Source organism: Bactrocera neohumeralis, chromosome 2 (assembly GCF_024586455.1).
Source record: "Bactrocera neohumeralis isolate Rockhampton chromosome 2, APGP_CSIRO_Bneo_wtdbg2-racon-allhic-juicebox.fasta_v2, whole genome shotgun sequence".
NCBI classification, from domain to species: Eukaryota; Metazoa; Arthropoda; class Insecta; order Diptera; family Tephritidae; genus Bactrocera; species Bactrocera neohumeralis.
Window position 1 is genome coordinate 10,063,174 of NC_065919.1, and position 27,051 is coordinate 10,090,224.

General features: G+C 36.7%; 1 protein-coding gene across 4 annotated transcripts in view; it reads right to left on the reverse strand.

Annotated features, from left to right (window-relative positions):
* LOC126767817 (putative leucine-rich repeat-containing protein DDB_G0290503) overlaps positions 1 to 27,051 on the reverse strand; it is a 139,421-nt gene that overhangs the window by 13,286 nt on the left and 99,084 nt on the right. For all 4 annotated transcript variants that reach the window (XM_050485468.1, XM_050485469.1, XM_050485467.1 and 1 more), the window contains 4 exons: positions 17,289 to 17,906; positions 17,034 to 17,135; positions 14,506 to 14,640; positions 14,287 to 14,439 (listed from right to left, as the gene is read on the reverse strand). In XM_050485468.1, coding sequence (XP_050341425.1) covers positions 14,287 to 14,439; positions 14,506 to 14,640; positions 17,034 to 17,135; positions 17,289 to 17,906 — 1,008 coding nt within the window. The remainder of the gene's footprint in view (positions 1 to 14,286; positions 14,440 to 14,505; positions 14,641 to 17,033; positions 17,136 to 17,288; positions 17,907 to 27,051) is intronic.

Below are 27,051 nucleotides of genomic sequence, written 5' to 3' on the forward strand. Positions count from 1 at the left end.
TACAATGAAACCTGCAAATGTTGATTAAAAGCAGAAATTAATTTCATTCAGCGTGCATTGACGTATTGAAGTAGCGACTAAACTTGTTCCTATAATTACCTTGGGAATCAAGCGTTGCTAAATTTCTAATATAATAAAAGCAAAAAAGGCAAGTATATACAGAAGACTCTTTCGGAGCGTCAGTTCAATGAAGATTTATTATATTTACAAAGGAACGTAGACAAAGTATTTTTGTCAAACTTTTTAATTGCATGCGCCCAAATTCAAATCAGTGTTCTTTGTAGCAACTAAACACCATATAACTAGTTCGAAAGCTTTATGAGAACAACACAATCTTGATGCCGTTTTCATGCAGCTCAAAATGCGTTGTCCACTATAAACAAATGTAGATATGGCGTATGCTTATTGCGAGTCATTATTGTTTTGATTTTCAAGTTGCTGGCTCAGTTGTCTTGATAATGAGCACCGATACTGTATTCCAGTGCCCAACAAGCGCACAGAAGAGTTCAAAACTGCCAGTGCAAACTGCAACACACCGCCAACCAATACAAGTCAATCGACAAATCAGTCAGCCCACATTGCTTATTGGACACTTTAAAAGTCTGGAGAAAAAAATTGCAACGAGCTGCTGACTGTTGCACAGATAATTTATCAATTAACACTTATATAATTGAATTGTAGAATATCAGTTTCATGGACAGCATCGCAAAGATGAAAGAAAAGTGTTTCAAAAAAAAAAATGTATAAATTTTAAATACCGTTAAACATATATAAATTACTAGTTAAATTAGCTGAGCTCTTAAAAGAACTCCATGACTTTATTTTCATAATTAGGTGCGCTAATGCCTTAAGTATATGGCATTAGTGGCGACTAGCGGCTAGCGGCTACCAGCTGTCTTACTACCGACAAAGGCTAACAGGCGATGGCAGCGCTCACTATTGTTAGTCACAATTCAATCGGCCAAACAAAAGCTTGCGTGAAGGCGAAACCATAAACAGCGCGGCTGAGTAAATGAACCATTTATGTGTAAAATAAGTCATACGCACGTACATATACATATGTATATGAATATATGTGTATAATACAAAGTCGAAGCAAGCAAAATAGACCGGCTTCAGTTCCAAAAAAAATAATGATTATCAAAATATCCAATACCGTGTTTGTATAAACGGTGGGACTAGCTTAGGGGGTTACATGGGTTTACGGTTTCAAAAAATCGATTTTTTTTATTGTCTAATTAAATTCTACACTTCTATAATATTATCCTAAATTTTCAAGTTGATCCAAGTAATAGTTTCGGAGTTACAGCTTTGAGAACTTGTACACTCGAGGCTAGCTAGGCTAAGTGCGCCACCTTTTAACGCATCTTTTCTCAAAACTGTGTTTTCGAAGTCGGTTGACAAGGTTTATCGAGAACTACTCAACCGATCTGCATGAAATTTTACAGAAGTCTTTGACTTACAATTCTGAAAGACTTGGTTGAAGGATATTTTTCGATTACAACTATTTGCAAAAAAATTCTCGAAATTTTCATTGAAATTTTAATTTTTTTTGTGAAAAAGTCTGCCAAAAACCCAGTTTTTAGTTTTTGTTTTCTTCGTCCAAGTTTTAAGTTAAGGTTTTAACTAAAACATGTATTCCTTCCACAAGCGGGCGCCAAGGGGTCCCGTGAAATGGCGTCACAATGGTCGAGTTTAAAATTTTTTTTTGTTCCAAAAATTTTAGAATTTCTTTCTTGATAGTGTATGTTTGTAAAAATAACAAATTCTAATAATATATTTCATTTTTTATGGGAAAAAAATTGTTGGTAAAGGCTGTTTTCACCCGAGGTAACCCATGTAACCCCTTAAAGGTTTTACAATATGAGGTCTTTGTTTGACATCCCCTCTTCCTGTTAGCACAAATTTTTTGAATCTGTGTATCAATCCAATGTGCTACAGAATATATTCTTGAGATGTTAGGAAAGATTCTTCAGGCAAAAAATCTTAAGATAAAGACAATATCAACTTATTTGAAAATAAACCTCACATAAAGAGATTTCCACTTTTGCCACGAAGTTTGCAATACCCAAGAAGAAAGTATACATATGTATATAAAAAAGATCTGCTTAACGAGCTGAGTCCATTTAGCTATTCCGTCTGTCCCTCTGTCTGTATATACGCACAACAGTTCCTCAGATTTTGAGTTATCGATTTGAAAATTTTGCTCCTTGGAAAGAAATTTTCGAATTTTGCATTTATCCTTTTTCCCTCAAGTGCCGAAATTAACGTAATTTCTTATTTAGATAGCTAAAGGTCTTATGCTGTAATCTAGGGAATTTGTGGTCACTAGAGAATATTTTTTTTTCTTGAAATAATTTCTCATTGTGAGTTAAGTAAATCCGATAAGCGGACGGAAAAAAACTACTTGACTATATTATGGGAATATATCCAAACAAACTTAACTTACACTCTAGAATCAATGTTTTCCGTTCTTAAATTTTCAGGTCTTGTAAAAAAATAGAAGAAAAACGAGCCAATGCATAATGTGCTGGGATGCGTCTTAGCTCCAAGAAGCCGCTAACTACTTCTCGTACTTAGATTAGTTTCTATCACATGGATTAATCAATAGCTGATGATTTTAGTTTTGTCAATGAACACTTTTCGACCACCACACTTAACTTAATTCTACCTATGCTAACTTGGCGTAAAATTGAAAGGTTTCGTAAGGGAAGACGATGGGCTTCCATTGTGAAAAATGTAAGCAAACATAAGACCTAACAGGTCAATTGAAAAGTCCGCGACCTGCACATGGCACTACTATAATTAAATCCATACGATTTTTGCTTAACCCTAACCTTCAAATTTGCCAACAGTTCAAAGAAAAGCTAGCTGGGAAGACATTTTCGTCGAATGAAGAGATGAACGCCGAAACTGAGTCTCATACAAGTATTGAAGCAAAGGACAAATTGTACTCAAAAATGGTATCGAAAAGAGTTGGTGAATCGCTATAATCAAAATAAGTGTGTTTTATTATGGTAGGCCGGGTACTTTTCAATTTACCTGTTACAAATATGTGCTTTTCGTGTATGGACCAATATTTGTGCTTGTTATTTATCTGTAGAATTTCTATTTTTGTGTCATTCTCGCGAAAGTTGGCGAACGATATTGATGTGTGGGTGTGCACATATTTCCGTGAAATGGCTTAATAACCATACCAAAGTCAACAGCGTCTTGTCCACTTGTCATTGTTGTGGTCACGAAAGCTTGGCGCCACACAAAAACACCCACACACATGCATACATAACACGACAAATAATGTTTTGATTGACTTTACAACTTTTGTTATAACAAAAGCTGCCCAAAAAGAACTTGTTGTTAATGAGAGCACCTGTCAAATGCCAAATGACAGTAGAAGTAAAGTTTAATCTTAATAGAAAGCGCTGTTTTTGCTGCGTTGGGTTTTCCAAAGAATGTAAAGCTGGGCGAATATTGAGATTAATTTATGTTTCTAAGTATGCTTGCAGATTGTCAGCTAATTGATGTAAAAAAGTAAAATTTTGCTCGCTGAACCCGACTTCATAGAAAAAACGTTTCCTTAGTAATATCCGGTGCTTAAAGGAAAGCGCTGTTTTTTCTGCCATGCGTTTGTCAAAGTATGTAAACTTGACTGAGCACGGGTTTCATTTATATATTGGAATGTGTGGCTATGGAATATAAACTATTTGTACTAAAAAAATTATAACCTTTGGTCGCAGCACTTGACTTCGATGGTAATACTTTTTCTTGGTAAGAACTGAACTTGCAACTCTACGAAGGCAACTAAAGACTGATCGCAGACGACATACAACTACGGGCAAAAACTAGTAAGACTTTTTTAATTTAAATTTCGCGTGATGCTTCGTGAGTTTTTCGCGAAAATTTCAATCAAAATCGTGCTGAAACCACCGTATTTGCCTGATTTAGATCCGTGTAACTTTTGGCTTTTCAGCAAACTCAAACGACCGCTCCGGGGAAACCGATTTCAGGCAATTGAAGACTTTAAAATGAATTCCATTGAAGGCTATTCCGAAAATTGACTTTAACAAATGTTTCGAGGATCGGAAAAAACTTGGATACAAGTGTATTGAGGAGCTTTCTTTGATGGGGATGACATTGATTTTGAAGCATAAATTAACAATTTTAAATTTACGAAGAAAGTCTTACTATTTGTTGCCCATAAATTTTCATTTTCAATATAAAAGTTGTTAGTTGCATCAGCATCAGTGTTATATAATCAATCTTACATATATGTATGTATGTATTTAAGAACGAATTGTCGACTTACTAAGCAAATAAAATCATCGTCACAAAGCATCTCAATTTGTTTACGTGACCGTCTTCAATCACCAATTATATGCCAATGTGATGTTGTTTAAATATGGTGGTAGCGTTGGTGGTTGTACTACATATATGCATATATACAATATATATTTATGTATATAAATAGATACTTGTATACTAATTCACATATGAATATTAATACTTGTCGGTTTGAGTTGAAATTAAGTTGCTACTACACACTTCAAGTGCAGGCGAGGCAAAAATTTTTGTTGTGCCACCACTTATGGATATCGATCAACTGATTGATTTGGGTATTTATAGCTGTATGCTTAGAGAAGGCATTTGTTTTTATAAATTTCGAGGTTAATAAATTGTTATTTATCCAAATTCGAGAATGCTGCGTGGAATCCGATGTGGTCTTGGCTGTGGCTCTGGCTGTTCTTAACGGAATATTAATCGCTGTGCGGTCTAAGCAATTTATTAATGGATTTGTACGCCGTTGCTACTTTGTAATTTCAGCAAAGTACTGAAATTCATTTAGCTGACGTAATGCGCGGATTAAGCTGTTGGTTCCAAGTATTGATTTTCAATACGCTGTGGCTTCGCGCCTAACCTTGCAATACAATTTTTTCAATAACGAAAAAATTTGCTTGAAAGATGCGCAACACACGGTGCACTGTTTTAAGCGTTTACTTTTTATCTTTCACTTAAATTTTTTTATTTATTTATTTATTTTTTTTTTTTTGCTTAAACGCAGTCAATTTTGCCTAAATATGCTGAGTTAGCAAAAGTGCTAGGCTTTTATTATTTGCTAAAATGTGTCAATATTCTGCTAACAATTTCATTTGTTTATCCCCATTAAAGTTTCGGGTTGCCGTTTGTCAGCTGGTGAGCGTCAATTGTTAGCAGCCGCACCTCTATGTTGTTTTAGCATGCAGACGACTCAGTGCCTTACTGCCATACAAGTATGTAAGTGGTTTGACTGCTTACTGGAAATATGTACACTTTAGCATGAATTTTTATAGATTCCCGATATCTTAGAGCTCATTTCACTTGCATTGGATCACGTCACTTTTTTATTGCTTTTTGTTATTTTATTTTTTTTATTTTATTTTATTTTATTTTATTTAATTTAATTTTATTTTATTTTAGTTATTTTTTTTATTTCACTTTATTTTATTTTATTTTTTTTTTTTTTTATTTTATTTTATTTTTTTTTTTTATTTTATTTTATTTTATTTTATTTTATTTTATTTTTTTTTTTTTATTTTATTTTATTTCACTTTATTTTATTGTATTTTTTTATATTTTATTTTATTTTATTTTATTTTATTTTATTTTATTTTATTTTATTTTATTTTATTTTATTTTATATTATTTTTTTTATTTTTTTTTTATTTTATTTTATTTCACTTTATTTTATTGTATTTTATTTAATTTAATTTAATTTAATGTAATTTAATTTAATTTTTTTATTTTATTTTATTTTTTTTTATTTAATTTTATTTTAAATATTTTTTTATTTTTTTATTATGTATAGTATATATTTTTTTTAAACATAAAATATATTATATATATTTTTTTTATACTTCTCTAATCAATAATTCTCTTTTTTTAACAAATTTAACACTTGCAAATTGTCTAAAAAAACACTATTGCTTTCTTTTGTCGTCTTTAGCGAAAATTCGTCTCTCTTTTGGCGCACAAAAAACATCAACAGCGCCATGGCTGCTATGTGCCATACATAGCTACTTATGTACATATATGTATGCGTATGCAATCAGAACACTGAATCTAGGCGTCAAAGTGGCACGGATGCAAAATTCATACGCGAAACTTGTAAGCATGCGCAGTTCTACGCGTTCGACGGTGAACTAAAACAGCGCCAAATGAGAGTTTGGCAATTAGTTAGCGCGCCACTCGTTGTTGTTTGTAGGCGCTGAACGAGCGCACGTTTATTTTCACTCAAAGTAGGTGCAGATGTTATCAACGCAAAACTCAGGGCATTTGAGTGGTTTTGCGTTTGTTTTGAGTGTTTCCTGCAAGCGCGGCGTATAGTGCACGTTTTTCGCTACAACAAATGCAATAAATGCTAGCTAACTGGTTTAAGCTCCCCACGTTGCTCAGCACCACACGAATTTCGCGCGCTTACCTTGTTTACTTGGCCGCTTTTGGTGATTTTTCTTATCTCTTTCTGCTTGAACAGCGTCGAAATTCGAGACTAGCCACAACAATACACAGCATTGTTCGCCAATTGGCAATTGAGTAGCAAGCGCAAGGCAGTTTCGCTCTCCACGTCGCCCAGTGCGCCGCGCGTTTTTGGCGCTATTCGGTCGACAACCCATTCAAATGCCCGTTTGTCGTTGAAATACTTCGATGTAATGTTAATTTCGGTGTATGTCTGTATGCGCTGCCATTCACATGCGCGCGGTTCTAACCGCATCTAGTCCCTCATTTCGTTGCGCGTTTGTGTGGCCACGACATGGCAGCAAGCTTCTGTTGCCCCCTTTGCGGTGACAACACACTCCTAACACAGTTTTCGAAAGACGTACTTTTATGGCGCCGCGGCTCGTACAAATGCAAGTTGTAGGTACATGTTCGCCTATTTTTATTGTTATTCTTATTTGTGTCTTATACATGCATACATACATATGTACATATATACCTTGTATTGTCTTTGTTCGGTAAGCAGGAGCCATAAATATTTTCGCAATGACAGATTTCTTGGTCTCCATACACCACAATCCAGCATATGCCATATACATAAATATATTTATGAACGAGCGGTAACAATGAAAGAAAAGCCTAGCAAAATCCACATTTCAGCGTTTTTTTTTGCGCCCTTAGGACAAAATTAGGTAATGAGTCTCAATAATATTAAAGTTTTTGTGAATACTAATATCTCGAGATTTTCCACACGGGTTTTGAAGCAAAGAAAGCGCTGTAAGCACTAACGTAGAAGAAGAGCTTCTTCACTCTCATGTGCTGGCGACCGAGGGTACCAACTCTGACAACAAGAGGGATCCCCGGATGAAGTAAGTAAGGAGGGGCTTAAAGCAACGACGAGATACAAGGCAGCGGTCCGAATTTGCAACCGTCTTGAGGGCAAGTCCAGTCTGAAAGTAGAGGAGGTGAAACGGCTGGCTTGGGCTAGAGAAGAGGCAAAGAACGGCCGGGCACGCTTCGTCACTCGAAACTGGCGCAATGTCTCGAATCCAGCGTATGCTAACCACATTAAGGAACATATCGCTGCAAAGAGGCAGCCTGCAATGGAAAAGAGGAAGTACTAAGACATAGCCGGGAAGCTAGACGTCAAGCACACGGACAAACCGCTCATAGACCACAAATTTCATAGGAGCGGTGGAAAAGAGGAAGTACTAAGACATAGCCGGGAAGCTAGACGTCAAGCACACGGACAAACCGGGATTGCAAAACGGCATTTGACCGTCGCGCTCATAGACCACAAATTTCACAGGAGCGGTGGAAAATAGTGGAAATGAAGCTACTGAAGCGCTCTTCTCGAGAATGGACATCGAATCGAGCGCACCCACGCTGTCATTTGATAGAGCAGGATGGCTTATCGGTATCAAAATCTTAAAATTTAACGACGACCCGATGCTAACATGGACGAGGGAAGCGGTCAGAACGCTTTCAAACCTGTGGAAAAGAGCGAAATTGGAGGTGGTAGACCACAGTAGTATCTCATCGGTTCCTAAGGCGAAAGTAACCATACCTCGCGTGGTGGACCCGAAACGTGCGCTACTGCAACGACAGAATCGGGACGTGTTAACTACCGACTGGAGGCTGTTAAGCATGGCGAAATCTATCAACGAAGATGGGGGCAAAAAAAGCTATGTATATCCTCCAGATCAATAAGGGAACATATGATATTCTTTACGCAAGGTTCGGGAAGATGACATGGCGCATTGGAAGCGTGTTCTTCCGCCTCGAAATAACTGATGAGATTCCCAAAGGACCATCCACTTAGTTACCGAACCAGTTTAGGAGCAACGCTAGTCGGTAAAAACGAAACATATTGAAATTTCCGAAAGGGATGACAGACGCAGCAAGGTAACTTGGAATGCTTTAGGCACATGCAGGATCGTCAAGATTATGTGCTGGCGAGCGAAAGAAAAACACGCAAAGTTTTCAACGCACACTCTCTCGAAAAGACTGGAAGACGTTTGTTGACCTAGTCACAGGTCAGTACCGACAGACGTCACATGCGAGCCGTTTGGGCACACATGTAGAAAGTCCAGGGAAGTACAGGTTTGTATGCTTGAAAGAGCTGTTTAAAGACCTGCTCTGCTTCAGTCCGTTCTTATAAGCAGCTTTGCAGTTCCAGACTCAATAAGTATAAGAATTATGACGCAAACTTTAGCTCATATTAATATGAACCTTCATCTGCCCTTAAAGAGACCTGTAGGTCTCTGTATACAGTGACAGCCAATCAGCATACCAAACTTAACCCAGCTTTCATGCTTTTAAAACATTAAAGTGTCCTTAGCATTTCTAATTTTGTGTTTCCTGCTAACATTGACCAGCCGTCATGTGTAAATGGCGACTCAAATGGTTTTAAAGCGCATTTATGGTTATTCTAAGATTCGGCACGACAACGTTGCATATTGTGGCAATGCCTAGTTCTATATGAACTAGCTGCAGGTCTAAGCTAGAACAAGGAAATATTTACAATGCTTATTTTCAAATATACAAAATGCCTCACTCCAGGCTTCTTGTGCGGGCGACGTGATATTCTGTCTATTTATAAGTATTATTATGCCATTTGAGTTTACTCGCATTAAAAGACATAAACTATTTTGCGTCATTTGCGATTTATTACGATATGCTGTTGTTTGGACAGACGCTTATGTCGCGGCATTGCAGCGCGTATTCGCGCATGCGCACAATACGCTTAAGTGCGACCATTTAAAGCGCATCAATAAATCACTCAAGTGAGGCAAGTGTGTGTGGGCCGACTGCTGACTTAAGGCACTCAAGCCGCCTGCGAGTCTGTAGTTCAACGCTGCATGTATGTATAGCATGTTGTTGCTGTGCGCAAACACAAAGCGAGTGTGTCATCAAAACGCAGATTCACAAGTGCCGCATCCGAGCTTAGAAGAATAGGTATTTTTAGACAAAACGAGTGCTGCTCGTGGGCTGGCGAGCATCTAAAAATGGCAAATAATTTTTTTTTTGGGTTTAAGCACTCAAATGTTGTGGAGCAACTCTGCATTGTTTACAAGTTTGCCGCCAAACTCTTTGATTATTCGTTTGCTGAAATACTTGAATCTAGTCAAAAGGAAGAAGTGAACGCTTCTTCTGTAATGCAAATACAAAACGAAGTGCAAATCAGTTCTTTATGTGTATAATTTGTTTTACTAAAGGGTTAACAGCGTCTGTTGCGAATTGCTATGTTTGTCTTTTCTTTGTGAATTAAATGCCTACCTTCAATGTATTTAATTAGAAATTCAGTACCGTTGAGCTTAAAGTCGAACCCTCTTTGGGCATTGGGCAAAGCAGTCACGTTTTGCAAAAGCAGCCAAGCTTTCATTGCTCAGGAGTGCCAGAGTTGATACTTCGCCAGTGGCTTATCTATTATGGAGTTATCTATTTATATCTATGTTTACAAAGCGCAACAGCTAACGGTTTCTTTCGTTGCTTAAAACTAAAGGTAACTTTTATACAAATTTTCGTACTTATTTCGCTTAAGGGGTTATAGCCACGTGTGTATTTAAAAAAATTGATTTTTTTGCATCTACTTTTATCGAATATATATGTACAGCGAAAAGCCTCATTAAGGACAGCTCTTATAGCCGGACATCCCTCATAGCCGGACATCTCCCATAATCAGACAAATATCATGAACACAATGTTTTCATTATTATTTTCACACAAAGGCATTTACTATAAGCGCTCTAATAACCGGACACATACACTATATTGGTAATATTTGGTTCAAATTAGCTCTAATAACCGAACAAGATTTCATAAAATTTTTCAAGAAAATTGTGTACAATTTATAGTTCCAACGGAAACTAATGGAATAATTGTTATTTATTCACCACTGGCTGACATTGGCTGGCATTTCCTACTTAAATAGAAATATAGTCCTGAGTTGCAGCTTCCAAGATTCCAAGAGTACATTTTAAACACTCATTTTGCCACGCCATCTTATATGGTCAGCTCTCTTAACCGGACAAATCAATGGTGAGTGTCCGGTTATGAGGAGTTTCACTGCATTTGGAAATATTATAGAAAATTTAGTTGTTGATCGGGCAAATAATTTCGAAGCTATGTGGGTATTTGTAAGAATTTTTCAACTTATTGTAAGCGGCTGTCAGAACTCTAAGCCCGCATTTCTTGAAATGCTGCTTTCAGAGTCGCTTAAAAAATTTATCCCAAACGGCTTAAAAAGCTCACACGATCTGCTTAGATGCAAGTATATTTGTCAGGCAATGGTTAAAGAATTAGATTTTGACAAAAATTCCGATTTTTTAAGACATTCAATAAAATATATTCTTTTACAAAAACGACTATTTTTTAGAACACTTTCAAACATTTTTCGAAAAGCTAAATTTTTACCAGACCGATCATTACTGTATTCATCTGTAGTAATAACAAATTTTTTTAACTATTGGATTCGAGCTAGTTTTAAGCAAATAAATCGTCCGCATTGACAGACACCTCTTTTCGGAGGTCCTCCTGGTGAACGCCTAGAGAACAACGGAATCCAAAATTTGTATTTATGAATCGCCGATTACACAAGTTAATATTCATTTTCGTTAATTTATGAATTTTGTCATTTATTGTAGTAAAAATTCAATGACGCAAACCCCTCGACTGACATTAAAAAGAGGGTGTGCCACGCTACCTGTCAGCCAACTGTAGCCAAACAAAAATAAGAAAATTCAAAGCAAAAGCCAAAAACAACCTCTCTGTGTAACATGCAAAACAGTTTTTTGTTGTTGTTTCTTTTCTGCGTTTTTTTTTCTTTTGTTTCCATAAATACCGACGAAGCAAGCGCGTGCATTTTGAATAGTTTTGTGATTTATCATATGATGGCAACAACAACACACACAACGCCAAGCCAACAGGCGAACAACTGTTCGCCAATCAGTCAAACAAGTGACAAAGGCAGATAAATTTCGAATAGATTTTGGCACTTCTTAAGTAATTTAGCACGCATGCGCATTGCAGCAAATTTTGCTGCCGGTCACTCTCACTGGCAAATGGAGCGCTGCCAATTGCTGTGCGAAGCAGCTGTGCATTGAATGACTCAATTCGTAAGCGCACAGCCCGAGCATACGTCACCAAGTTCATTCATCGCCACCACGCCGGCAATGCACACCGCCTTGCGCTGGCCAGCAAGCAACTTTATATTGACTTAACACCGCGCTGGCACCGCCCTGTAAGCGCACAACTTGCGCTGCCAATTCGGTGGTGAACAAATAGCCGTTGGCGCATAGCTGGTGGCGGCAAAACGTGCAAATTTTTCAAGTACTTAAGTAAAATAACAGAAAATAAAGGCAACCATATGCAACAAGCGCCTTCACACGGTATTCGGTTCGATACTGCCGTGCCATGGACAAACGTTCAATGGACCAATTGTCTGTACGTGAGAGAAATTAATGAATGGCCGCATAAATGTTGGGTCACAGTACAGAAACTAGCTGCCCAATAACGAATGCGTTATTAGTCACTTAAGCACGTGTGGAATTGTGAGAAAATGTATTGAGAACATGCGCGTTGTTCGCGTTGTGCTTTTAGACGAATTTCAAACCTAAAATGACAATAATATTATGCCGACTAAACCAATTTTTACCTTCAAAGCACAAAATCATTTATTATTGTTTTCTTTTTGTTGCTCCTAGAGCAGATACAAACAGCTTTTCTCTCATCCCCACAAAGGTGGCTGTCTTAATCTCTTAGATTTTAAATATTTGATTTGGAAATTTGGCATTTTCAAGCTGTTGGAACTGTGTCCAGCAAAATCTTGTAACAGAGAATGCTATTAACATTTAATTTTTAATTTTGGGAAATAAATTTTAAGGGCACATCTAGTGCTCTGCTAGTCGACATACTTAAAAATAACAAACTGAAATTTTTAAGCGATTTCTCAAATAGTTTTGGAGCCACTGCGTTCAGCTGCAATAGTTTATATTCCAGAGGTTAGGAGTTAGAGTTAGAGTTTTCAAAAAAATTATTAATTTTTTTTGCATTGCGGGGATACAGCCTTGAGAACTTGTGCACTCGAGGTTAGCTAGGCTAAGTGCGCTGTCTTTAAACACGTTTTTCCCGATCTTCATGAAAATTTACGCAGGTCTTTGAAATACAATTCTTGGAAGAAGGATTTTTTCGATTACAACTATTTGAAAAAAAATGTCGGAGATTTTCACTGAAATTTTAATTTTTCTTTTTTCCGAGAGGTCACCGGAAATGGATTCGCAATGGCCGAGTTTAAAACATTTTTTTCCAAAAATTTCTGCTTCTTTTTGTTAAAAGTGTATATTTGTAACATTAAAAAATACTAATAAAATATTTAATTTTTATATAAGAAAAAAAAATTGAAAAAGGCTGTTTTTACCCGAGTAAACCCATGTTACCCCTTAAAAAATAACAAATAAAATAAAATTTTAGTTTTTAAGCGATTTCAGAAATAGTTTTGAGGTTCCTACGTTCCGCTCCAACAGTTCAAGTTTAATAGGTAATAGTCAGAACTTTCAAAAAAATTATAAATACATATATATTGTGTTTTTTTTTTGCATTTTCTAAAAGTATATTGCCATATAAATAGTAAAATCGGCAGATACTTTTTGTGTTATTCAATAATTAGGAAAGCACTCTGGAGCACGTAGTTAGCAGCGGTTGCATCTTCAAATGCGTTTTTCTCAAAAATAGTGTTTTTGTACTGCTGACCACTGTAGCTAGAAAACTGCTATGTGGATTTCAATGAAATTTATACAAATTTTTGAAAACAAGAAAGACTAATGCCTGATCGGAGGTTTTTTTATAAGCAAATAACTTTTGGGTTTTTCCTAGAAAAACTGGAAAAAAATTTCCTGGGGTCGCCTATTTGTTAATGAGAAAAACTTCGACCAGGCACTAGATTATCTATAAATAAAACATTTTTTTTGTCCGACAGATTTTAGATAATCTATTTTCTTTTTTCTTGAGGCTGTGTTTTTTGTAAAAAAAATATAAATGCTTCGATTAGACACCAGATTATCAACTAATAAAACAAATTTTTTTGTCCGATTAATCTTAAATGAATCCGCAAGAACTAATGATGGACACCGGATGAAGCTTTTGTAGGAAGTGGATCTATACAAACAGCCATTACTTTTAAAATTATTAATTTCCTTTTTTTCAAAATTTTATAAAGTCAAGACGAAACCTTATTTAATGAGACAGTGTTGTTACTTTTATAAAATAAGAATTATTTACTGTGGAGAAAATTAATTAAAGTTGCCATTGGGTTATGTCTCTGACTACACCTGACTGTTTTTCTCAAAACTACATTTTTCAAATGTGCTTCAGCGTTTAAGACAAATGCTCCGATTACTACCAAATCTTTTCCTTTTTATACAAAAACTAACAATGAATTTTTAACAGTATTTTGGGTGGATCAAAAATCAAATTTTGACAGACTAAAAATTTGTTTAGTTAATTTTTTTTTAATTAAAAATTATTTATCTTTTTAATTAAAAAAAAAATGAATTTAAAAAATTTTTGGTAAAATTGAATTAAAAAAACAACACCAATTCATAAATTTGTAACACGTGTAACTCGAAAAGTATTACGCTATGTAAACTTATCACTTTTTAACAGTTTACATCTCGCTGTTAACCCAAAGAATGTTAATGACAATAAACATTTTCACTTTCCGTGTATTTACACTTTGCTGTGGCCTACAAACAGGCGTTCATTTCCGTTCTATATCTCATACGCTTTATTAAGCGTAGCATACTTTTAGGCTGCACTCACCTTGTCATTGTTCTCCTCCAGCTCAAGTATGCGGAATTCCAACAGTTCATTCTGCTCACGCAACTCGTCCGCCTCCGTGCTCAGCTGATGCTCCTGCTCCTCAAGTTGTTTTATGCGCAACATAAGCTGTTGTAATGCCGCATTATTATTCAACTGCAAGTAAACGAAACTCAAAGGTTTAATGCGCGAAAATTAAACAAAGCCATTGACACAACTTACCTCCAAGGTTGACTTCTCGGCGTCGAGTATGTGGTCCTTGGCCAAATTCAGTTCCGCATGCAAGTGTTCGTTTTCCTTCAGCAATATTTCATTATCTTTCTGCAGCTTCTGCAAGTCGGTGCTGTAGGTGCGAATCTGCAAAGCGTTGAAATAAGCGTTATGTAAGTCAACTAGCCAAAGCATAAAAAATGACATAAAACGTGAGATTTCGGAAAGTTCAAGTGCAACAAAATGGGTGTGGCCACTTGTGTGTGCAGCACACCAAATGGACTTTTTACGAGCGCTTAAAATTCTTTTTATCCTCCAATGAGCGTATTACGTTACCCGTAGTCCGCTAGAGTGAATACGTCTCTCTATATTTTGTGCACATTCAACTCCAACATAGCGTCGCGAGTTCATTAAGGCGAAATCATAAAAATTGTCATTAACTTGGTGTGGTCATTTGCTCGTTAGTCCAGCGGCTTGGACTAAACTGAAATACTAATGCTGGGCTCATTGCAAGGCTGTGTGTGTGAGGCGCTAGTTTGCAGGCTGCATTAAGCGCATTTCTCGGCGTCTGTCGTCATTCCAACTGCTCAGACGCCAGTACTATGCGTGCGCAATCACCAATGAAATAAAAACAACAAACAGTTTAACAAAACTTCTAGCAAAGCAAAAGCACAAAATCCAGAATTATTGCCCCACTGATTACGCAAAATCTATCGGCGCCTATAAAAGCCGCAAAAGTATCTTTTCCAAGAGGCAGTTTTGGCATAATGTTAAAATATAAGAATCAAGATGTGGATGAAACATATAATTTATATATATAACTACATTTTATGTGATACGAAGAAGTTTTCTATATGTAAAAAAACTGGAGTTTGTTCATTCAGGGCGTAATGTTGCAACCCATAAATGAGGGATGCACCTCGCTCTAGTAGACCTATCGTTGAAAAAATCGCTGAAATTATAGAAAAGATTGACCAGGACCGTCACATAAGCAGCCAAGGAACTTAACATTCATCATCAAACCATTTTAAGAAAGACTGGCTACAAAAAGAAACTCAATGTTTGGGCACCATATGAATTGTCTGTGAAAAATTTAATGGATCGAATTAACTTCTGCGATGCTTTGCTGAAACGAAATGAAATCGAACCATTTCTGAAGCGAATTTTAACAGGAGACGAAAAGTGCATCAAATACGACAATAATGTGCGAAAAGATCATGGTCCAAGCGTGGTAAAGCTCAACAAATGGTCACAAAGCCAGGATTGTCAACCTCGAAAGGTTATGCTGAGTGTTTGGTAGGATTGGAAAGGAATCATCACTATGAGCTACTCCAGCCTGGTCGAACAATTGATTCTACATTTTGCTGTCAACAACTGTTGAGATTGAAGCAAGAAATCGAAAAAACGGCCAGAACTGATCAACAGAAAGGGCTTCGTTTGCCATCAGGACAACACTAGACCACATATAGTACATCTTTGATGACTCAGCTAAAACTGGGAGAGCTTGGCTGGGAAGTTTTGATGCATTCACCATATAGCTCTGACTTTGCACCATCGGACCACCATTTGTTTCGGTTAATATAGAACTCCCTTAATGGAGTAAAGTTGGCTTCAAGAGAAGCCTGTGAAATTACTTGTCGCAGTTTGCGCCGAGAAACCAGAAAAGTTTTACAATGATGGAATAATGTCTCTAGCGTTGTCAACTAATTGTAAAACTCGGTGCTGAGGAGCAGTGTTGAGACGAGAGATTTAATCTCATATACAGAACATTATAAATATGTATCTCTAGATTTAAGTTGTTGTTTTCGAAACGAAATCTGGGTAAAAATTAATTCTTAATCGAAAGTATGACACAAATACAGGCGATCCAGGCAGCAGTTTTACAAGATTTCCCATTTTGTACAAGAAGCAAAGCAAAATTATGTGCTTAACTGCTCTTAAAGGCAATTGCAAGCTCATCTTCACACAAAAACACGTGCATCAGTCTGAGCAATGGGAAAGGGAATGGCAAATCATAATGTTTTTTATTTCCTTTTAAGCATAATTTATTGAATTAATGAAATATGAATGCGTGCTGCTTTTGTTGTTGGCGGTTGCCAAAGCGCGCCGAAAAGGCCTAGAGACGTGCCGAAAGCGCATAGTCGCGATAAAAACTACAGATGGTTAGACGGTTAAGCGGAACTACGGCATAAAGTGTGTCAATGCAAGTCGCTTGAAGTGCATTATCATCGGGCTAAATTGGGCGCTGCGGCGGCGGCGGCATCGCAGAAGACACTAGTACTCAAATTGCTTGGGCAAAAAACGCTAACAACAAATATGCACTTTTGCTTTTGTGTTTCTGCTATGAGCAACGCTAATCATATGTAAGTACACACGTTTATTTATATGCGCATTGGTATTTTTAAAGCTAAACAAAAGCCTCACAGCCCAAAACTTGTTTACGAAACGAAGCTAAAATACACGTTTTTCAACGGTCTTTTGCATTTGCTTTCTTCTTTTTGTTTTTGTTTGAACAATTTAGCGTTTGACTGCGTACTCACCATTTGCCAGATATCGGCTGTGTCCAGGCCCGCCGGTGGCGGCTGTGGGCTTATCGATGGCGGGGCAGATGAGAGCGCCGAGTCCGAGTCGGAGTTGTTATCCTGCAAGTGGAGAATGGTCAACGAAATTGTAAATATCATATGAGGCGCTTATTCAGTGCTAAAGTGTCTGCATTTATGCATAGAATGTGTGTATGTGTGTTTATATATACATATATATGTGTGTGTGTGTGCCTGTATTGCTTTATACTTTACCTTCATTCGGTCGTCATGCATTCTATCATTGTGGTGTCGCTCATCTCCGTTCGCCGTTTGTGTTGTTGTTGAAGTGACTGTTGTTGTTGTACACATGTTGTCTACAATTGTCGAATTTGTTGTAGTTGCTGCTAATTTATCAATTGGCTGCACTTCTATCGCCGCTGCTTCAAGCGGCTTCATCAATTGCACGCTCGCACTATGCACTTCCAAAGGTGCACATCTTGTTGTTGTTGTTTTTAGTAAATTGTTACCATTCGCATTGTGGGTTGTTGTTGTTTTTAGTAAATTGTTACAAATCGCATTATGTGTGGTTGTAGCTGTTGTTGTTGTTGTTGTTGTTGTTGTTGATGGTGATGAGTTAATGGTTGACGTTATGTGGTTGTTGCTGTTGTTGTGAATTTGTTCATCGTCGACATTTACATTTAAATTAAAACTAACATTTTGCAGTGGTTGCAATTTGAGATTGCTTTGTGAATGAGTGAGTATTTTGTTTGCATTTGTTGTTGTTTCTCCGTTATCCTTTGTTGCGCCTGTCGTCGGCGCCGTCGAGTTAATATTACTTTGTATAAAAATGTTTGAATTGTTGATCAGCTCAATATCCTTGAGATTTTTCACCTGCAAAGGCAATTAAGCGAGAAATAATAGATTAGCAAGGGCTGGCATTACGGAAATAACAACAAAAAAAACAATAAAAATAATTGGGTATATAGTTTTTAAAAATAAATCGAACAAATTACGTATCATATTTTAGTCAAGATACCAACGTTTTATCGCTTGCTTACAAGCAGAATATCACATCTCAAAAACTAAAAGTTTTAGTTGAATATACATACATAAAGCCTGTCTGAAAATATCATAATGGCATATTTTATTAATATTATTTTTCATCTGATCAATCCACCCGCCTCTTGATACCAGAAATATTCCCTCACTTTTCAAGATATTTATCTGAAACTTTGCACACGTTCTTTGCACCACAAGAAGCTTACCATTCCTCGAAACCGTCGTTATCCATTTACTACAGCGTGTAGCTTCCATCAAGATGCCCTATCAAAGTCAAGTCCGTATATAAAAAGTTCTGTTTTACTTGACAAGATATCTTCACAAAATTTCACTTGAATTATTGTCCAAGGCAATGTTACTATATCCGAATAAAATTATTGGATCGGTATACTATAGCATTGCTGCTATACAAATTGTTGTGAAATTATTTTCTTTGCTTTGCATTCTGAAAAAATTGTCTAAACATATATATACATATAATATGTAATGGTTCTAATAAATAAGCTAAATGACTATATAAGCAGTAAAGAATCTTTTCTGAATGCAAGCAATCCCACTTCTGCCTTCATTTTGACTCCCCTATTTACTTATGTAATTTTTCTAATAAATTTGTATATTTAATAATTTAAATCTACCTACATAAGTATTCTATAGATTGGCGGTGTATATATTCGGTGGCGGATTCAGAGACGGATATTTCGTCCTCCTCCCCAAAGGGCTAAATGGCTTACTAATAATTTTACTCCTCTGAAAAATTATGAAGTAATAGGACAAGCACCGATACTTATCCCAGTCATGTGCTAATTTGAATTTATAATTGGGACTTTTCGCCAAAGTGATATTCTAACTCTAATTCATTCACTCAGCGTGATTCTTGAGAAAAATCGATCGATCTGACAATGACATCAAATATGATCATTTAAAATGACGGCAGAACTGAAAGTTGACGAAGAAAAATCAAGAATCTGCGGCTGACAAACAAAATGCGAACATTTCTGCATGAGAACTTGCGAAGAATACTACAGAATCTAAGTGTACATTCCTCTGTTGGTGTACAATCGGCGAAGATTTGAAGATGCGCTTTTCTGGAGAATTATTGGATGGATTTCAACTGAGTTCAACTGAGTGAGTCAGAAAAAGTATGTGCTTTGAAAACTGAAGAAATGAAAAATCTTATTGTCTGCTTGACAGATATGTAGATTCAAATGACTTTTGGATAATAACAACGTCATGCGACGTTTGAATCTCAAATGTGAACTTGAGCACTGACAGTGTCGTTTTGGGCAGAAGAAAAAGTCAAAAAACAACAAGTTACCTACTACTTATTACATTGGAAACGTTGAAGAACTGCGATGTACACCTATGCCCCATAATTCATAGTTTTCTTCGCATATTCTGCACACTTCCTGTGACGAATGCGAGCTCTGAACAGTCTTTTTCGACACTTCGCCGCAAAAAGTGTGGCTGAGGACGAACATGCTTCAAGATAGATTGATCGGTCTGGCGTTGCTGTACACGCATCATGACATTGAAGTCACTCCGAAAGAAGCTCTCGAAAAATTCTCGAAACTTGGCCCATATGGTTTTGTTTTGTGAAATGTTTATATTCAACACACCAACTGACTATAGTATTATACATTGCAATGAAATATTTTCAAACTGTATAAAGACTACTATAATTAATATAATAATCATCATATCTGAAGTAAATGTTTATTTCCCCCAAAAAACTATTTCTGGATCCGCCTCTGATATATTGCCACAACATTCAGGATTTCAATATATTTTGGTCTCCTTGAAGATTGCAAGAAACTTTGTATATATACCTATAAGAGTAAGGATTCCAAGGATCGATGCAGCATTAAAAACGCTCGTAGTAGTTGCAACAAGCATTTATGTAATGCAAGCTCACATCGGATTCACTAAATTTTTACACATATGTATGACATCACAGGCTTAACAAAACCACATACATATACATATAAAACGATTATGTGCCACGAAGAGATGCGTCATTCAAAATCCAATTGCAATTAAAAATCTCAAAGCATTAATATGACACCAACATTTTGAAGGTGCACAAATATCAATAAATAATGGAAAATAACAATTCGCATAATTTTGAAGTCATTAAATGAAAACCTAATAATAATAGTAGTATAGTATTACGAAATTCACACACTCACACACACACATGTGCACGTGGTACTCTCCATTAAGGCAGCTATGCAGAGTGTAAGTCAAGATGGCAGTCAAGCCGATCAATCGACGGAAAATTGCCCAATGCAGCGTGATGCAGCAGCTACTTGCAACGAAAATGAGGTACCGTAAGCTTGAAGACTCGTTTGCATTGCATGCGGCAGCTGCGGCCGAAGCGGAAAAAAGTAGGAAACCAATGCGGCGGACGCCTACTCTGACGGCGTCTGCCACAATTCCATCAATCGCAGACCTCAACGCCACGCTGCTGACTGCCACGGCTCGCACGTCGACCGCCAAGCACCGACCGCCTGCCGCCGAACGTTGATTGTTGAAACGATGATTGAATTGTAAATGCAAACATTTGACTCGCATTTTCGCCATTGCCAGTCAAAGCGATTTCCTTCAACAAACGCACACAAACACACACCGCTACTCCACGTATCTGTGTGTTTGGTGTGTGTGTGTGTGGCTTGTGGAGGGTTTATGATTGAAATTTGCCAGTTGCCACATATCCGCATTTGGCGCATGCGAACTGGCTTTTTCTTTCCTCAAACTATTTTCCGTTATTAGCCCAAACCTTGCCTACTTACAAACGTTATTATTACTATTGTTGTTTTTGTTGTTTTTATTGCTGTAAGTTGGTTATGTTACAACGAACACCCACACAATTTCCAGGTGAATTTGAAATAAACACCTCTTGTATACCTTTGGCTCGCGAGCATGCGTGTGTGTTGTTGTTGTTCTTGTTGTTGCATATGCGAGTACTTGGACTGTCAGCTATTGCCATTCTTATTCAACTGTCTGCATTAAGTGTGTTTGGGCTTTTGCCTGTGATTGACAGTAGACAGCGCCGAGCGACGGACAATGGCATGTTGCACATGGCATACATGCAACAACGGCACGTAAATTTGAAACAATAAATCTATTTGGGCAGTTTATCGCTTGTAAATTAATGCAACAACAAAGTTGTTGTTTATTTTGCTGCAGCAATCACATGCGAAAATATGCAAAATAGCTGAAAATTTTAGTAATGCATTGCTTGGTGTTGTTTTTGTTGCAAAGTTTTTTTTTTTGCTTACCCTAACAAACATATATGTATGTATATTTATAAGGTTTTACTCTATCTCTTCTATTTATAACTGCAGTAAATTTCAATATGCAATATTTAGTAATATTATTACAGCAACAACAATACAGCATATCAGATGAAATAATTTGTAGAGACAACAACCGTGGGCCGGTCTGGGCCTAGAACACAAAACTTCGCCAGTTGCCTCTATACTGAACGAGATCACGCCGGTTGTACATCCGAAGTGCTCACAAGTCTCTATGGACTTGGTCTTTCCAGTGCCCGCCCAAAAGCCTTGAATCCAAAAGATTCGCTGGAGCATCATCTCCATGCATACGACACGATCAAACCAGCGCATTCGTTAGATTGCGCTTGACTAAAACCATCTCGCCGTTAGAAATACATACACTTTGCGGTTCTATCTTCTTCGATATTCTTCGAGAGACTTAAAGAGCGTAATTTTTCTTCGTTGAGGCAGGGATTTGTTTTTCAAATATAAAAAATAGCACCTGTTGGTAGCAGTACTCTGCGCTTGATCACCAAGTTTAGATTTTCGGTGGAATTTGTGCTGGTACCGAGATATACAGTACCCTTTTACGTGCTCCTTTCATTGTTCTTCATACAATGACTAACCAATTTTGTGATTTGACCAAAAGTAATCGATCCTGCGAAAGATCACATTTGTACAACTTCGAACGTAGGTCAATTGTGGTACCTATAAACTCCTATTTACTGGATTATAAGATCTTTATAGATCGACAAAGAGCTTTGGGCTCGTCACAATTTGGTTGAAAAGAGCAATATCAGCTTCTGTTATGTCTTCTGGTTCGCCGAAGATAAGATTACCGACATATTTCGGCCTCAGTTTTGCAAAGGCAGGACAATGTAAAATAAAGTAGCTGGATGTACCCACCTGAGCCTCCATCAAACACTAATCCGACAAGATTTTAAGCCTTACTGTATACAATTTGGGCTAGAAAATCTTTACTCAAGTAAAGTTCTCTTGTGTTCTTCTCTAGGTCAGATGATCCTCCCAGTTACAGAGCAAATGGCTGTCGACCAGTGCCTGCTAAGCCCACGCGAAGTCCATTAGTCTAGTGGTAGAATGCAAGACGCCAATGGAAATAAAACGCGGTTCCGTTTCGATATGAGCGGGGTAAGGGTGCCCCGTTTTCGCTAGTTCATCAGCTTTGCAGTTGTTAGCGATTCCGCTGTAACCAGGCACGCAAACAAGTTGATGATGAAGTAGCTTGATGTTATTTCTAGTGAGGACCGACACTGCTTGAATAGCTTAGAATACATAGTTACCGTGTTTAACGCAAGTATTACCGCACTGCTGTTGGAATAAATGCCCACCTGCCAGAAAAGGCTGCACTTCGTAGCAGTATGTCTGCAGCCACCTTGATAATAGCCATTTCTGCCTGAAAAACACTTCAGTGATCCAGTAGTCTTATAATAAGTTAAAACTAACGGAGAGTTCCTACGTAAAACTTCACCTCCAATCTTCTCTCTTAGCCTCGAATCCTCTGTGCAGCTCACTGCGCCTCTTCCGCAACGACTTCTTCCCATTCACATCTCCTTCGTTGGCGTGTGAGCAGAGAAAAAGCCGCCCCGAGTGGCCTCTGCGACGCAGTGATCCAAGTTTTCAGTAATGCAATTGAAAGAGTAGAGATTTTCGGAGTGTCCTTGTTCGAATCTCTTCATATAGTCAGCTTGCCAAAGCCTTAGAGTACACTTCGCAGTAATAAAACTATCGGAAACGTCCACGATTGCTATTTTAAAAACGGCATTAAGTATTATTGTTGTTGTAGTCGGTAGTGCACCGAAGATGCCGATGAGAGCCGCTCTCTGAACTCTCAAGGTTCTTAGCAAGTGTAGCCTTTTCGAGCGCCTCTTCGCTAGACGAATACACCATAGAACATAATTGGCTTGACTACGATTTCGTAGAGCTAAAGCACTTCCTTTGGTGAGAGTTCCCATACCAGTTTTTGGTAAAAATCAATAGTTTTTTTTTTTTTTTTTTTTTCATTTTATAAAATTTTTTTCTTGACCGTAAGTCATTGTAAGAACAATATCTTCGAACAGAAAACTTTTCATTCATAGAGAAGGTCGAATCACTGCAGCAGTAGAGGAACATTTTGTTTAGGTGCCGTTGGAAGTCACGTTAAACTTGTTAAATATTTAATATTTTTTTCAAATATTTCACCATGTACGAGTATGCTTAAAATATGTAGAAATATGCCTTTAAAATTTTTAAGCAATTGATAAAGTTGTTTTGTTTGGTCTTCAATCCCAAAGCACGCAATTTTTGAGCTTGACAGTGCGTGTGCCCCTTATATTGGCATAATTCTTCAATCATGAACATTTCATGCTACAAACACTTATTTTCTTATTATAAATCACTTGTAAATAAAATAAACGTTTCATAAAAACATAATTGTTTCTTGCAAATTTAAAAAAAAAAAAATAATAAGCCTACTCTGCGTTTTCGTGACTGAAAAGTGGTGAGTTTAACACAAACATTTAATTTGCTTACATTACAGGCATATGAAAAATATATGCACATACATATGTACATACTTATGCACTTGACTTGGCATTATTAATTTATGTATAAGCTGCACTGCAGAAAGCTTGAGAGATTGATGTGTGGAAAAGCAGTAAACAAAATTAGTAAAACTGAAAAAATGTCAAGGTACTTTGCATAGCCACCTTTAATAAGCGTAATATTGGCACGCCACAAAAAAATCGCATAAAACATGCATACACTGTATACATAACGAGCGTGTACATATGTAAATTTAAGCATTTATGATCACAACAAGTTGGCGGTTTTGCAATGAATTATCGCTGATGATTTACTCGCAGAGCAGCAAACGCGCCGAGAAGATGAACTTGAGTGGTTCTGCGTTGTTAAACGATGTTTGTTAAGCAAATACCAAAAAAAAAACTGAAAAATATCTATTTGCTTGTCGGTCGTTTGATTCAGCGGCCAATAATTATTGGCATACAAAAGCAAAAATATTTGAACAATCATATACCATATATATGTATATAAGTTAATAATAATGTGCTTATGTAGGTATGGATATGCGTATGTAGAATATTCATATTTTTATGGCAGCACAGGCATTGTTTGGTCTCCTCATTCATGCGATTATTTCCATGCATGCGTTCATTCGACTTTTTCCCACACACATACACACTCGTAGGACATGCGCGGCGCTTGTGCTAATTGCAAATGCGTTTTCCTCATTTCTGCACCATTGTCTGCGCATGCGCATACTTTCAGTGAATTTATGCATTTGGCTCTTCCTTTTTACATCGTCGCCAAGAAAAATGCGCTTTCTACTCAACAACTGTTCGATTTACAGCTGTATCTGGAGTAATTTTATGTGTGAACTTGGCTTAGTGCCAACTGCATCGGAGCTACTTAAATAGATTAACCGCCCACGCTTGATCCCACATAATATCAGCATATAATGGCAAATATGGGTATTTAATATTGTGCGCATGCGAGCAAAGTCTATGGTGAGTAATATATGGTAATGCTGGAAAATTGTCGTGGCGCATGCGCGTACCAAAGTCACTTTTCTAGCACGAACCCATATATATTGTATGTGCATACATACTTATGCATGCAGGGGTAAGAGTAATTACATTCATATATAATTATATTCATATATATATCAAATTATTGCTGCGCTTTATTGAACATTTTGAAACAATTTGCCCATTCGTTTTGCTGAAATCGTAAAAAAGGCAAGAAAAATGTTAACTTTTGTTGCAGCGCAGCTTTAATAACCTTCATAGATGCATTTCTTATGGCATTAAAGAGTATAAAAAAATGTATATCGCGGTTTTGAACAGTCTGTTTGTATGTCAGCTATACGCTATTGTTGTCCAAACTGAACAATTTCATCAGAGAATGTTTAGATGTCTTGGATAATAATCAGTGCCAAATTTCATGAAGATATCTCCTCATATAAAAAAATTTTCCATAGAAGCACTTGATTTTGTTCGTTCAGTTTGTATGGCAGCTATATGTTATAACGGTCCAATCTGAACATATTCTTCGAAGATTGTAGTATTATTATGAAAAATAATACACACCAAATTTCGTGAAGATATCTCGTCACATAAACAAGCTTTCCATACAAGTACTGGATATATACTGATCTGTTTGTATGGCAGCTATACGCTATTGTGATTCAAATTGAACGATTTCATGAGAGATTGTTTCGTTGTCTAGAGCAATAATTCATGTCAAATTTCATGCAGATATCTCTTCATTTAAAAAAGTTTTCCATACAAGTACTTGAGTTTGATCGTTCAGTTTGTATGGCAGCTATATGCTATAGTTGTCCGATATCGGTGGTTCCGACAAATAATCAGCTTCTTAGGGAAGTAAGAACGTGTGCAAAATTTCATATCGATATCTCAAACACTGAAGGACTAGTTCGCGTATCTACAGATAGGCCGGCAGTCAGACAGTATAAAAACACTAGTTCACAGTCGATTGTGATGTTTGACGCTATTTCTTGTTAATTTTGGGTTGCTAAAACTGAAAATGATAAACAGATTTTCAAAACCGTAGAATTTTTTTGTTTTTGGTCAAGGGGTGTAGGAGTCAAAGTAGCACCATTCACTAAAATTAAAAATAAATAAAAAATTTGAAGTCCAAACAACTCAAAAACCCCACAGACCTCTTAGCACATCAGTCGGAAAATTTTACTTTAATATGTTGAATAGTGTAACATACCCACACATATGTATGTATGTACTCTATTTATATCACTAAGTGTGCCACATAATCACGTTTCATATGCGTTGACATACAAACACTAAAAAAACAATCACCTCTCATATAAGAGTACAACCTTTTGAACTTTAATTGCGCAAATTAAGTTATTTTATTTCTACACACACACACACACACAGAAACATACAAACACATATAGTTGTATTATTTGTTGTTGTTTTTTACCGTTTTATTACACTACTGATATTAAGGTCAAGTAACATTATCACTAAATTACTGACAGACTCAGTTCACCAGTCCACACTCAGTACATTGGTCCAAAGAGTAAATGAAGTGTCAATGGGTGCATGTGCTGCTATTAGCCAAATACGCACACATACATATGTATGCATAAGCGCGTACCTGCCACAATTGACAACTGTGTTGGCGAATAAAAATGTTAAAATGTAAAGACCAAACAAAACACAATAAAAGCATGGAACGCACAGCAATTAGCCGGCGTAAAATGCGAAAGCCGCATATAAAGAGGCTTTTGTTGACTTAGTTACACAGAGATATGTGCTTACGAGTATATTTACACAATAGCTTTTGATGCGAAAATTTGGGACAATCTATTTGAAGTGTAAGAATATTGTCATTTTATTTGCCGAAATTATTAAGAATTCTTTTATGAAAAGCAAAATGTAAATACATATTTAGAAATACTTCCATTTATGACTGTCTGACTTTCTCCACGTTTTGGATTTCAGCAGCTTCACTGTCAATTGAATTTGCGAAAATTCTAAAAAAAAATTAAAACATTGAAATGATACTTAAAGTAAATAGCAAGTAAATAGCTGCGGGCAAAAAATAGTAAGACTTTTTAGTTCAAATTGAAAATTTGTGAAACAATATTTTCCGACTATCAGGATATCATGACAACAAAACAAAAGTTCAATTAGCTGAAT